At 41.0% G+C, this 13,008-nt stretch overlaps 1 protein-coding gene across 4 annotated transcripts in view; it reads left to right on the top strand.

Annotated features, from left to right (window-relative positions):
• The window catches only part of znf516 (zinc finger protein 516), a 66,364-nt gene extending 55,067 nt beyond the window's left edge, over positions 1-11,297 (top strand). For 3 of the 4 annotated variants that reach the window (XM_036567604.1, XM_036567601.1, XM_036567603.1), the window contains exons 4-5: positions 1,542-1,646; positions 9,111-11,297. In XM_036567604.1, coding sequence (XP_036423497.1) covers positions 1,542-1,646; positions 9,111-9,307 — 302 coding nt within the window. In that variant the 3' untranslated portion in view covers positions 9,308-11,297. Of the gene's footprint in view, positions 1-1,541; positions 1,647-7,807; positions 7,872-9,110 lie in introns of all 4 variants that reach the window. The other variant, XM_036567605.1, reaches the window with a different exon arrangement.
• Positions 11,298-13,008: the final 1,711 nt, after the last annotated feature.

Below are 13,008 nucleotides of genomic sequence, written 5' to 3'. Positions count from 1 at the left end.
AAAATAATAAAATGCATGAAAAGTGTAGGATATGGGCCCTGTAAGGTATGAAGATTGACACCTTGAACGAACGCTTCTCGGTTATTCCAAATATTCAGACAAGGCCGTTATTATTCATTTGTGTCGAGCTAAAATGAAAAATAAAAAAGCAAGAGAAAAACGCTCCACACACACACACACGCGCCTATTTTCAACAGCTATGCAAACACACACGTGCACATACACACACACACACACACACGCAAAAGGTTAATGGAACTATTGAGTAATGTCTTCATCTTTATGCAAACTCTCAAAGTGTGCAAAAACATTTCAGACAGCTATCGCTGAGAGGCATTTCTGGCTTTAAACAACATGCTTCCAACGCCATGGCAGGCAATCTCTGAGGGCCCGCAGTGCCTCGATGCTACAAATATGCAAAGTAGCATGGAGAGGGAGAGGGAGAGAGAGTGAAAGAGCAAGAGGAGTCAAATTAAGCCACCAGCTGCTTTGAAAAATGGTGATTACTGAATCTCTTCTTTCTCCTTTTTTTTATTTTTTAAGCCCCCTCCTCTCTCCCTCTCTCCCTCCCTCCCTCCCTCTCTTCGTTCGAAGTCAATTTGCCGGGCTGTTGTTGGCCGGCCGCCGCCGCGGTCTCTGGTGTTGAACTACTGAGAGACAGAGGAAGTCTCTGTCAGCTGTCCGGCCCGATATCATCAGGCTCCACTTTAGCCCTTTAAGTCACATACAATACAGTGACCTTTCCAACATGGGGCTCCGCTTTTGTTCGTGCCGTCCGCTGCTCTTCCTGTTTAGCGCAGCTCATGCATGCTAATAACTCGTGTTTACGAACGGCGGCCCCGGCTCCGCTCTGCCACCAACACTTTCAGTCACGGCTCGTCGCCACGACAACGCGGGGCCGCCAGGGTCAGGGCAGGTAGGACCACCGGCGCCGGGTGACGGACAGGAGCCAAGGGGACATCGTTTCGGCTGGCGAGCTCTCTTTTTTTTGCGGGCCCTGAGGGGAAAACGAGAGGCCGGGTTCCTCTTCTGTTCCCGTTACCTCGGCGGGCCGTTCTCCTGCCACACGGGTGTCCTGGCGAATCGCCGGAGCGGACGAGGCTTGACAGAGCCAGAGCGACAGGCAGGAAAAGAGCATCCAGCTGCTCGGCTAGAGGAGGAGAGCGCGAAGGAGAGGGAGAGAGGGAGGGCAGAGAGAGAGAGAGAGGCACACCTGACATGTGACACGGTAGCGCAGATGAGGGCACATCACAGGGCGAGGCTTTTAATTCGCGGTAATTTATGCGGCCGTGCGGGGCTGTGTACACGTCAGCCTGTCAGAAGTGCTCGCGTGATGCGGCCAGACAGCTCCTCATCCAGGCCCTGAAGGTAGCTCACATAATGACACATTAGACATACTAATGATGTTTGCTCCTCTCTCGCCTGCTCTCACTCTCTCGCTCCCTCTCTCATGTGGTTTTTTACATGGCTTTCCTCTTTGACTTACTCTCCGTCCTCTCTCTCTCTCTCTCTCTCTCTCTTTCTGTGTATGTGTGCTGTAGGGATGGTGAGGTCAGGGCAACAACAGGGGGAGTACGTCTGTCCAGTGTGCGGGAAGAGCTTTACCCAACACAGCCATTACCGCACACATATGAGGTCCCATACAGGTAAAGAAAACACTAAAACATACACATAATAGTGTGCAAAGTACTAACGCAAGCTAACATGTACAGCGCTGTGCAAAAGTCAGAGACCACCCTTCATTTTTTTTATTTCTAGCCAAATCGGTCATTTTTAGCAATAAAACATGCATTTTCAGTACTTAGTGAGGCCAATTGTACCTTTTTATTACAGACTCACTTTCAGCTTTCCAGAAAAACCTGCAGGGCTATTTTTTAACTTCCAAAGTTCAGTCTTAGAAGTTGGTTGCACTTTCTGCTTCTCACAATCTAAGAAATCCCATACATGTTCAGTGACGATCTTCAGATCTGAAGCATGAGTGGAGCAGGATAAACACTGAGTGCTGATTATCTGATGGGGGCAGTTTAATGGTCTACCAGGAGGGTACTCCACAAAGCAGGATTTCTCACTTAGCCAAATGACTTAAGCCCAAAGATTATGACTGTCCAATGGGAATGTCCCTCAGCTTTTTTTTCCTATAGGACAAACTTGGCTTTGGGCTTAAGTTATCTAGCTAAACTGAGAAGTCCTGCTTTATGGAATACCCTCCAGGTCTTCCAGGGGGTTGTTAGGAGTCCTGTTTTCTCTGTAGCTGTTAATCATTTTTTGAATTTCATTTTTGGTAGCTCTTCTTTTTTTCACTTATTTTCCTTTCTCCTTCCTTTCACAAGTGGATCATCTTGCATCTAATCTCCTCAGAAACATCTCCTGAACAATGAGTAACTTGTATGTAATGGCAGTTTTGCCTAGAAATTAAATAAATGAAAGGTGGTTTTTGAACAGTACCAGACTATCCACACACAGTCATACCAAAATTATACAGTTGCTGTCATAACAAAATGTTTTATCTGTAAAATGGTAATTATACCGGAAAAGGAAAAAAAAACATAGAATAGAGTGGGGCACAAACTAACATGAGGTAAAGTGTAACATGTATTGTTTAATATACTTAGAGAGGCCCTTCTCGTATCCCTCACAGTTGATACAACAGATATTTCTCAATATTCACCCTAAAGATGTACCGTAAGAGTAACTTTTATTTTAAAAATAAAATTAGGTATAAAATGTGCCGTAACGTTTGCACAGGCCTCATTTATGTCCCAATATGTTAAATTCAGCAAATAAACAGTGATTGTGCATTGAAATGTGCAGAAGTGGGTTCCATGTAGAGGATGTGTTCAGTTATTTAGTTAGAAAATCTACAAATCATGTAATTTGACCAGGGGTGCCCAACTTTTTCCATACAACTGTATTTCAATGCAAATATTTTTACACATTTAGCTCGTCTAGCTCAAATAACAGACTTATATTGAATTAATTGCAATTACATCGATTTACCAGACTTTTTAGCAGCTTTTACAACTAACCCCATTAACCCCACCTATGGGCTACGGGGGGTGCTTGTATAAGTAAAATTAATAATCTTGCTCAAATATTTGACAATTTTTTTGGTAAAAATCTAAATGTTTTAAGTTGTGCCCTACTCTGCTCTACATTAATGCTAGAAATTTTTATCCTGTGTAACTTTAAGGCATTTCTATTGACCCATTCGTCAGGAAATGTTCACGCAATGTGACAGGCAGCTTTTTCAAACCATGTAAGAAAAATAAAACATTGGAAAAAATGAAGTTACAAGGTTTTGCTATGACAGCGAATATATCCTTTTCAGCTACGCTGCAAAGCCAAGCCACACAATCCAAACAGCTTGTGTCTATGTGTATGTGCGTGCTTGTATCTTTGAGTGATCTCTCTGTCCTTGGATAAGACAGTCTGTTCCTCTGTTTTTTCCTTTCGCCTCCACAAACATATCTGTGTGACTCTGACCTGTGAGAAATTGTATACATTATTAATCAGATGTCACTTATGGAGATGTATTTGCGAATGCTAATGAGCTCGGCAGTTACTAGTCCACAGTGATGTCCGTCAAAAGCGCACTAAGAGCATGTCACAGTCCGTCACCGTGTCCCGGTCTGACCACACGCAACGTCCCGTAGTGGACAGGCACATTTTCAAAATAGGCCATGTGAAGGTCACTAATGAGATAATGGCATTTAGAATAGTAGAAAACATGAGGTTTAGAATAACATCTAAAGCAGCTTTTTTTTAATTAGTAAAGGACAAGACTAAGGGCACAGTCTGAATGCAACACTCAGCGACATAAGCACATCCAGAAGCTCCAAAGGATTTGTTTGTGTTTGAATTGAGTGCAAATAAAACACTATTTTTGCTTCAAATACATATGGAATCAGATTTTTTTGGACATGGATTAAGACAATTCTTAGAATACATTACATTGCCAATGGTGTTTCACTATTAAAGATAGCATTTTATCTAGACTTAGACTGAAATTTCTGCATAATTCAATAATTGAGATGTAAACAAAGTCATTCAGAGTGGTTTCACATGAAGTGGTTCATTATAGAGGAACATACTGACTCTGATGTCTTTACAGTGGTGGTGATAGAAACCAGGGGTCACAATGTCTACAGCACAAATACAGCCATTTTGTTTACCATCCAAAACCAGTGTTTATATGTGTAAATATGAAAATATGTGTTTTCTTTGGGGACTGTTTTGCCTCACAAGAACCTACGTACCACTCCACCATGAATGGACTAAAAAAGTATAGTCTTTTTTTAAATTATTGTAAACATAAAGTATCATAAACAATGTCTCAGACATCAGGCGGTGTATTCATAAACATTTGATGTAGTAACTTTCTGTGAGGGAGCTTTTAGAGGCTTCAGACGTCTGGTTCCTATCACCACTACTATAAACAATTCTGACTGAGTAAGTTTCTCTAGAATGAAGCATTTCACACCAAACCACTCTGAACGACTTGGTTTACATCTTAAAGGTTTCTTAATGCAGAAGTTTTGGAAAATTGGTGGAATTTCGCTTTAAGATGTAAACAGTCATTCAGCGTTTTTTGGTGTGAAATGTTTCATTGTAGAGACTCGGATTTCTTTACAGTGATGGTGATGGGAACCAGGGGTCACCATGACTACAACACTAATATAGTCATTTTGTTTACTATCCAGAACCACCAGTGAACCTACACGAGTCTTCTGAGTTTTATATAGAATGTTGATGGTGGTAAAACAGTGATAAATCTGCAAAAATAAGTTTTCTTTGGGGTCTATTTTGCCTCGCAATGCGCTGTTTGTCATCTACTATGAACAGACCTCAAAAAATAGTCTCAAACCTTCTCAAATCCATTGTTAAATAATGTCTCAGCCATCAGGCATATGTATTCATATCCATTTTCTGCAATACCTTTCTGTGAGGGAGCTTTTAGAGGCATTAAACGTTTCGGATATCTGGTTCCCATCACCACCACCGTGACGCTAATTTTCTCTATAACGTACCATTTCACAACTACTCTGAATGACTTTGTTTACATCTTAGCGGTTTAATTATGCAGATATTTTTTAAAAATCACTGGATTTCTCCTCTGATCCAGGTCTGGCTCTCATAGACTCAAATGCCAATGTGCGCCGCCTGCTGTGTCTTATCAGCTGTTTTAGTTTATCCACACAGAAAAGCCATTGTTCTCCTGCTGCACATCCGCACATGAAAGTATTCCTCCTCAACCTGGATAAGAATAACCCACAAGAGCAAATCTCTTTAAAAAAAAACACTGAAGCAGCTTTCATGCAAAAATAACGAGGTCGTTTGTAATCAGTAATTACCTCGGCTAAATGGCTTCCCCACTCTGTTAGACAAGAAGAGCCTTAGCCGAGCAGGCGGGCGAGTTCTACAGAAGAACGTGAGAAGGTTGCTCGGGCTTAGCCCGGCCTGATCCCCCGGTGACAGAGGCCAAACGCTGCATTATACAGAAGGAGAGGCTGCTCTCTCCGCGCGTGGAGTTATAATCAACGTCGTCAGTGATCGCTCGCGTTCGGCGTGAGCGTCCAAATGAAACGGGGCAGGGGCCCCAGGCCTCCATTAGCATACGCGCTAACTCTGTGTGTCAGCCTAAATTGGTAGTTTCAGCTCACTGTCTGCCGCCGCTGCGCTAACCGCTGATGCTAATCTGAGGCTAATGCTGGATGAGTCCCGCGCTCCGTCTTAAAGGAGCGCTACATGTAGAGTCTCTGCTTTTAACTGCTTAGCATGTTCGTTTTAAACACCGTCACTGCTCAGTCGAGTACATTCAATTTCATTTTCTGACTGGAATGTGCTGGTAGTTTCTAGAGGATTGAGATGGGATCAGGCGCACGCAGACAGAAGAGGGTGATTCCACGATTCAGGTGCCATTTAGCACTTATGACTCTCCAAAATGTTTTCAGTTTGAATATGTTTGAATATAAGACATGCATTCAGCCTTGAAAAAACATTCCAAATGTGTTAGACCACCTCAGGAGCAATGATGGTGGCTTCAAAGAGCAGGGATGACTTTTTAGCATCGAATTAGCACATAGACAAAATGTGGTCAGCTAGCGACCATGCTAATGAGGACATTAAAGGGCCTATATGATAGAAAAACTCATTTTCCTCACTCAAAAAGTTCGATGTAGTATGTAAACATTGGTTTATGTATCATTCACTCCGCAGTCCATACAGTCCATAAAGGTATATGGAAATTATGCTGCAAAAACAGCCTGATTGGACTGCCACAAAAACGAGTACATTTACGCATATTAATTCACCTACTCAGCCTTCAGCTGTTTAGCCCTGCCCATTCATACTGAATTTATAAAGAGTGTCTCAGCCAAGACTTTGTGAGTGAGGCAGCCAATCGAAACAGAGATCATTTACATATATAAATCTTAAAGGCACAGTAACACAGTCGCAACTTTTTGGGTATGTAAAACCACACAAACGTCATGAGTGGACGTACAAGAAACATGTAAGATACGGCCCTTTAAGCAAACTGATTTACTCAAAATGTACTTTTTTAGGTAAATGTTTTACTTTCAGTCTATAATTAGTGTAACAGGGTTGAACTTTCAAAGTGATCTTATCAGTTAATCTCATTGAAAACAGATAAAAAGATTCTTCTCCCCATGAACTTCAGTAAATTCAGCTGTCCTGTTGAAGATTCCAGATATTTCAAAGAAGTCAGTGTGTTCAGGTAACAGGGTGGACTAAATGTAGTGGAATGTGATTAAAATGTACCTTTTTCATAGCGTATTATGGATGATTTATGAAAAATGATGTCCCAAACATCATTCGACACATTAATGCAAAAAAAAAAAAACTATATATATATATATATATAAAAACTATAAAAAAACTATATATATATATATATATATATATATATATATATATATATATATATATATATATGATTTTTGGCCTATTTAGTGATTATATTTCAAGGTAAAGTGTAGATGTAATTGTCTGGGACAGGCAAAAATGCTGTTTCCTGGATGTTGTATATTTATTACAGGGAATATATGATAGAAAACCAAATTTTCCTCACTTTCTTGACATAAAAGTTTGCTGTAGTATTGTTAAAGTCTTAAAACAGACCCTTCACTCCTCAGTCCATACAGTCCATATATGGAAACAACCTGTTTTGAAACCTTTTTTTATGATGTCAACACATTTACATATCCACCTATTCAGGGCTACTGGAGTTTGGCCACACCTGCTCACATAGAAGCTATAAGGAGTGTGGCACAAAACCGGACAGCCAATCAGAACAGAGATCATTTACATATATTAGTCTTAAAGGCACAGCAACTAAAACAGGCTGTTTTGAGTGATTGGAAAATGGACGGTCATGCACAAATGAATTATGTTGTAAGTTGGCCTCAGGGGGAGGTCCTCATGAAGGACGCTCAACATATCTTTAAAATATCTTTTATTTTTAAGTTGCATACATATTTGTAAGTGTAATTTCAGTGGCACCCCAATGATGGAATCACCCATGAAAACTGGTAGCTAAAGACCAACTATTTTTATTTTTATTTTTTATTTTTTTCCTACAAGTTATGGTTTTAAATGATGTTCATGGTGGGTCTAAAGTTTATGGACTCTTACCTGTATTAGTTGGAGACATTTGCCGCCTGCCTTCTTCACTAAAAATTATACCCTTGATAGCACAGGAAAGAGGATATGTTTTCAGTTTTGAAGTTATTTTAAATGATTTTTAGTATTTGATTTGTGTTCTTAACTGGCCACCTTGTTCCCACAGTGTTATTAGAGTCCAATGGACTCATGGGAACTGGAGTCCAACCTCTACAGAAGCCCCCTAACAAGTATGTTCCATTCTTCGTTTGGTTGTTTGGGGAATGTGTGGGGTATTTATGTGTGTGTGCATATGTGTCTTCCATCTGGACAGGTCTCATTCATTTCCCTACATTGTCCACTGTGCCATGCAGTACCATGCAGTGATGTCACTCTCACACTCGCCACGACTGCAGAACTTTCGTAAAAGGGAAAAAAAAGCAGGTTTCCATCGTAACAGGAAGGACAAATGGCTCGCATCTGCCTTAACAATCAGAGATTGTGGCCTGCTGCAGCGAGGGGGACTTCCTTAATGAATTACCCCCTTTGCATGTGTTGCATAGTGCGGACGGCGAAATCAGGGAGAGAGGAAAGGTCAAATTAAATATGTATCCTAGCCTGTGCACGATGTACTGACAATAACCTTTAATGTAATTAAGTGGGCCGTGTTTTGGACGGGATTTCACTTTATTTTCCCCCGGGGAGCCGGGGCGGCTGCCCTGGGAGAAGTGCTCACTCTGGCTCAGACCTTATCATGCTGCTAGCTCGACTCAGCCTCAGATAGTCTTGATTAATAGTGTCTGTCTCGTTTTTTTTATGAGACGTGATTTATGATAATGCCCCCCTTTTTCAGCCTCTCGGAATGACAATTATTTCCTAGCGGATAATTCATTCATTTTTCAAAAATAATAATATGGAGCAATTGAATGGCAGACTCATTTGTTTTGCTCAGGTGTGGGGGGATATTTTTATGCGATTGCGCGAGGACGACGCTGTACATCAGTCTAATTAAACAGCGAAAGTGGGACCCGGACAATTATACCTGCGCTGAGCCACTGAGAGACGGGCGGAGGGGAAAAAAAGCCCGTTGTCAAGTTCGCCTTTCTCTCTCTCTCTCTGTGCAAACTTTCGACATCCGCCGTCGGTATGACGTTTTGTGGCTCAGGGGAAGAAGGTAGGCAGTGATACTTGTGTCTGTGTGTTTCTACGAGCAGCTGACAGAAACAGAAAACAAAAGGCTGACGTCCCCTCAGGGGGAACAGTCAACCGTCTCCATATGGCATGTCATCAGCCCATCAATCATGGCTACGGCCCCTCCCCCGCCCGCGCTCCCAACCTGCCTCTGTTTTCTCCCTAACACAAAAAAGAAAAGTATCACTTTGACAACCAGCTCACCAGCCTCCATCTCTCTCACTCTCTCTCTCCTCTCTCTGGCAATGTCTCTCGCCCTGGCGCTGACCTCGGCCTGCCCTTGCGTGTGTCTGTTCCAGGTGAGAGACCGTTCCGGTGTCAGTACTGTCCCTACAGCGCCTCCCAGAAAGGCAACCTGAAGACCCATGTCCAGACCGTGCACCGCCTCACCTTTGACAACACGCAGTACCCTGACAGGAGGCTCCGCCACGGCCCATCCGATGACCCCGAGCACCCATCTAGTCCTGGAACGTCCCATGGACCAGCAACTTCCTGAGGAAACTTCTACTACTTTCATTTTTTTTTATTAGGAGAAGAATGTGTGCACCCAAAGCTCTGTTAGATAGCTCTTCAAGTATAACCAAGCAGACATGATCTCCCTAAGAACGTACAACACTGTGTAAATAGCATTGAGTTGTTTTTAGCTTCATTTTCTCTGAAAGTCTGTTTGGCAGTTTTTTTTCTTTGAAGGTTACACAAACAAAGCCACTTTGCAGACAAAACAGCAAACCAAGCCACTCTGCAGACAAAACAGCACTGATGTGTTTACAACACTCTCCCTACCCCTGAACTCACGTCGTACTTGAGAGTAAAAGACTTTGAAACGTGTGTAAAAGGAAATACTGTATGTCGCGAAGCTGTGTCCGAAAACCAGGGGCGGTCAGTGGATCCCCTACACTTGAAATGCTGCTGCCGAATGCCCGACGACGAAATTTAAACTGTTATGAAAACTGCTAGCCTTAGTTTGTGCGTATGTGTACGTATGTGTTCCATGTTCTACTCCTCAGGACTTCAGTTAGATTCCAAAGTCTGCGTTCTCTTTTTTCTTTTTCTGTTTTTTTTTTTTCCAGCAGCCTCATTTCGGCGCTGGTTGGGAATATGCAGGGAATTTGTTTGGGCAGACGCTTGGCATTATCAGCATAATATGTCATAACATTCTGTATTATGAGTTCAGGGACTACGGTATGTGTACAATCTTCAGTACGATTTGTAAAAACAGCAGGAATTTTATGTGAAGGTTTTTCAGTCCAGCGTCCTCTAAAAGAATTTAAGGGCCAGATTTGCAAACTAATCCTAGTCTTAAACGTCGTGTGGCCCAATTTAGCTTTGTTTCTGAAGTGAAAGCTAAAGGAACACGCAGATATGTCATGTTTTGTGGTGAACAAAGTCAGGAAAAGTTTTCAGTTTTGATTTTGATGTAGCATAGCTGAAGTTTTTACGTTTTGTTTTGTTTTGTTTTGTTTTTTTTTCTCTTGAGATATGTTATTTCTGAGTATTGTATCCCAAAAAATCTCAAAAAGAACAAAAAAAAAGAAGAATAAGAATCTCATTTAAGTTGATGGCACATTAGGACTTAAAGCCATGGTGGAGTTTCTTTTCAATATTGAAGTTATTGCTGGAGGATGTACAGAACTGCAATTTCTCAGTCAATAATCACCTTTAAATTATTGCATTATAGAAACTAGCTTGACTCACATCAGATCTATAGATTGAGAGGTAGTGTGTTTTATAACAACTCTTAAAAAGCTTTAGAATGCCATATTTTTAGAGGTTGAATACTTAAAGCAAAGAAACTCATGGCCATATATTTCTATGAATGTTGAATAATATAATTAGGTATTTACTTATTTAGTTATACATGGTTGTGTTTGAATACATTGGTATATTTGCGAACATTTATCTTAATATTAAAATCTCCTGATTTCAGTGAATTTGTTGAATACTAGAATAAGAACTAGTGTCCCCACATTATTTAAGTGGTCTTTAAAGGTGACTACACCTGATCCTGGTTGCACTGCCGCACCGTAGGTTAACCTGATATTCCTCTAAACGTAGGTGGACAATGACAGTGTGCAAAGTTATGGGACTGTAGGCATTGTCTGTCGTAGAGTGGGACACAGTAAATTAAAGAAACATCCCAAAATGATCTCAAAACTTGAGCAACAAAAAAGACCATTGGTTCTTTGCTGAACTAAAACGTAGAAGTACTAAAACTCATGAATTTAAGGAGTGAAATAGCATCAGCTAAAAAAAATACAATAGGATATTTTTTCTCTCTTTTATGTAACATTAATTTTGTGCTTTTGAGTAGTAGTAGTTGAATGTATGGAATTTTTTGTGGTATGAGTTTTTATTTGGTTTCGTTTCCCAGGTTTATTTTCAGAACTCACAGAACTGTCAGTTATCACCCTTGGATCGATTTCATCTCATAAACACTGTCCACTGTTCAAGTTTTAAGCCTCCCAAAATAAAGTTTACCTCTGATATTTCATCTGTATGGTGACTTCCGTCCTAATTTCTTCTAGGGTTCTGGATTATTCCACTCGAGCAGCATACAGCACTCCACAGTAAGTTCCCAATGCCTGTCTTTTGAAGACCCCTAGAGAACGTTTTAAGAATGGTAATCGCACTGGTACTGTTAAAAACGCTTCTCCTGACTACTTGTTCTGACTTTAGACCGTCTGCTCCTTCATCCATGACCCTTTTATGTCACACATGTTCAGTTACATTAACAGTGAAGGGCTTCACAGTGAGACTGCACTGAATATTGATCTGTTCCACTTGTGCATGCATAGCTGCTGCTACATGTGTGTGCTGTGACAAATAGCTTAGGATTACACTGCTAGCCCTGTGCACCAGCCCTCCAAATGAGGAGTTCTAGTTAAGGAGCTTCCACTGGACTGGGCATGCTGCTCTCTTGACCACAACAAAACAGATGAAGTGTAACTTGAAAGACATTCTCAACTTTAGCATAACAAGATTTTATTCTGTAACATATTTGATTTTCAAAATTGTAGTATAGGTGTTCCACAAGGCTCAATTCTGGGTCCCTCGCTTTTTTGTTTGTACAAAAAGGATTTATCTGAAAGATGTAAAAGGATTGTCAATTGTATGCAGATGACACAATCCTTTATATATAGGCAAAGACTCTGCGGCAGAATTATTAAATAGATAAATGATCAATATGTCTCTGTTTAAAAAGAACTACTTGACTAAATCACACTGAAGCAGTTTCAATGCACATTACAGTAAGACAAAACGAGCAAGAAGAATTTGTAATATATGTTGATAAAAATGAAATCACTGAAGTAATAAACTTAACATCTTCAATTAAAATATAATACAAATATTAAGAAACTGTCTAAGACATGGTGGCCCAAACTTTTTGCCTTAGGGGTTGAAGTGCAATGTTTGTGGTGGGTTTTGACTAAAAAGACAAAACAATATGCAGATAAAGTAGAAAGTAGGTTAAAGATTGGAAATTTAGGTTTTAAAAGAAGATAATATACTAATTTATGTATATAAAAAGTATGTTCTGGCATTGGGAGAGGGAATATGGTTAGAGTAGCCAACTTTGGCCTGAGGGCTACACTTTGGGCAGCGCTGGTCTAGGACCTTCAAAAATAATGACCATTTTATATTGATAAGAACTTTTAGATTATGGTAGCACAACTGTATGTGAATGCCATGATTCTATCACATATGTCCCAATCAGTATTTAAACCTATACTGATCAGCAACTTCATCAAATACACCTGCTTGTATCTACTCTCTTTGTCCATTTTATCAGCTCCACTGACCACACAGGTGCACTTTGTAGTTCTACATTTACAGACTGTAGTCCATCTGTTTCTCTGCATACTTTATTACCCTGTTCTTCAATGGTCAGGACCCCCACAAGACCACCAGAGACGATAGCTCATCTGCTGCTGCACAGTTTGTGTTGGTCATCCTCTAGTCCTTTATCAGTGGTCACAGGACGCTGCCCACAGGACGCTGTTGGCTGGATGTTTTTGGTTCTCAGTCCAGCAGTGACACTGAGGTGTTTAAAAACTACAGCAGCACTGCTGTGTCTGATCCACTCAGACCAGCGCAACACACACTAACACACCACCGCCATGTCAGTGTCACTGCAATGCTGAGAATGATCCACCACCCAAATAGTACCTGCTCTGTGGGGGTCCTGACCACTGAAGA

This window comes from Colossoma macropomum, unplaced genomic scaffold (assembly GCF_904425465.1).
Source record: "Colossoma macropomum unplaced genomic scaffold, Colossoma_macropomum, whole genome shotgun sequence".
NCBI classification, from domain to species: domain Eukaryota; kingdom Metazoa; phylum Chordata; class Actinopteri; order Characiformes; family Serrasalmidae; genus Colossoma; species Colossoma macropomum.
The sequence above is the reverse complement of the archived record's forward strand: the minus strand, read 5'-3'. Positions and strand labels throughout refer to the sequence as shown.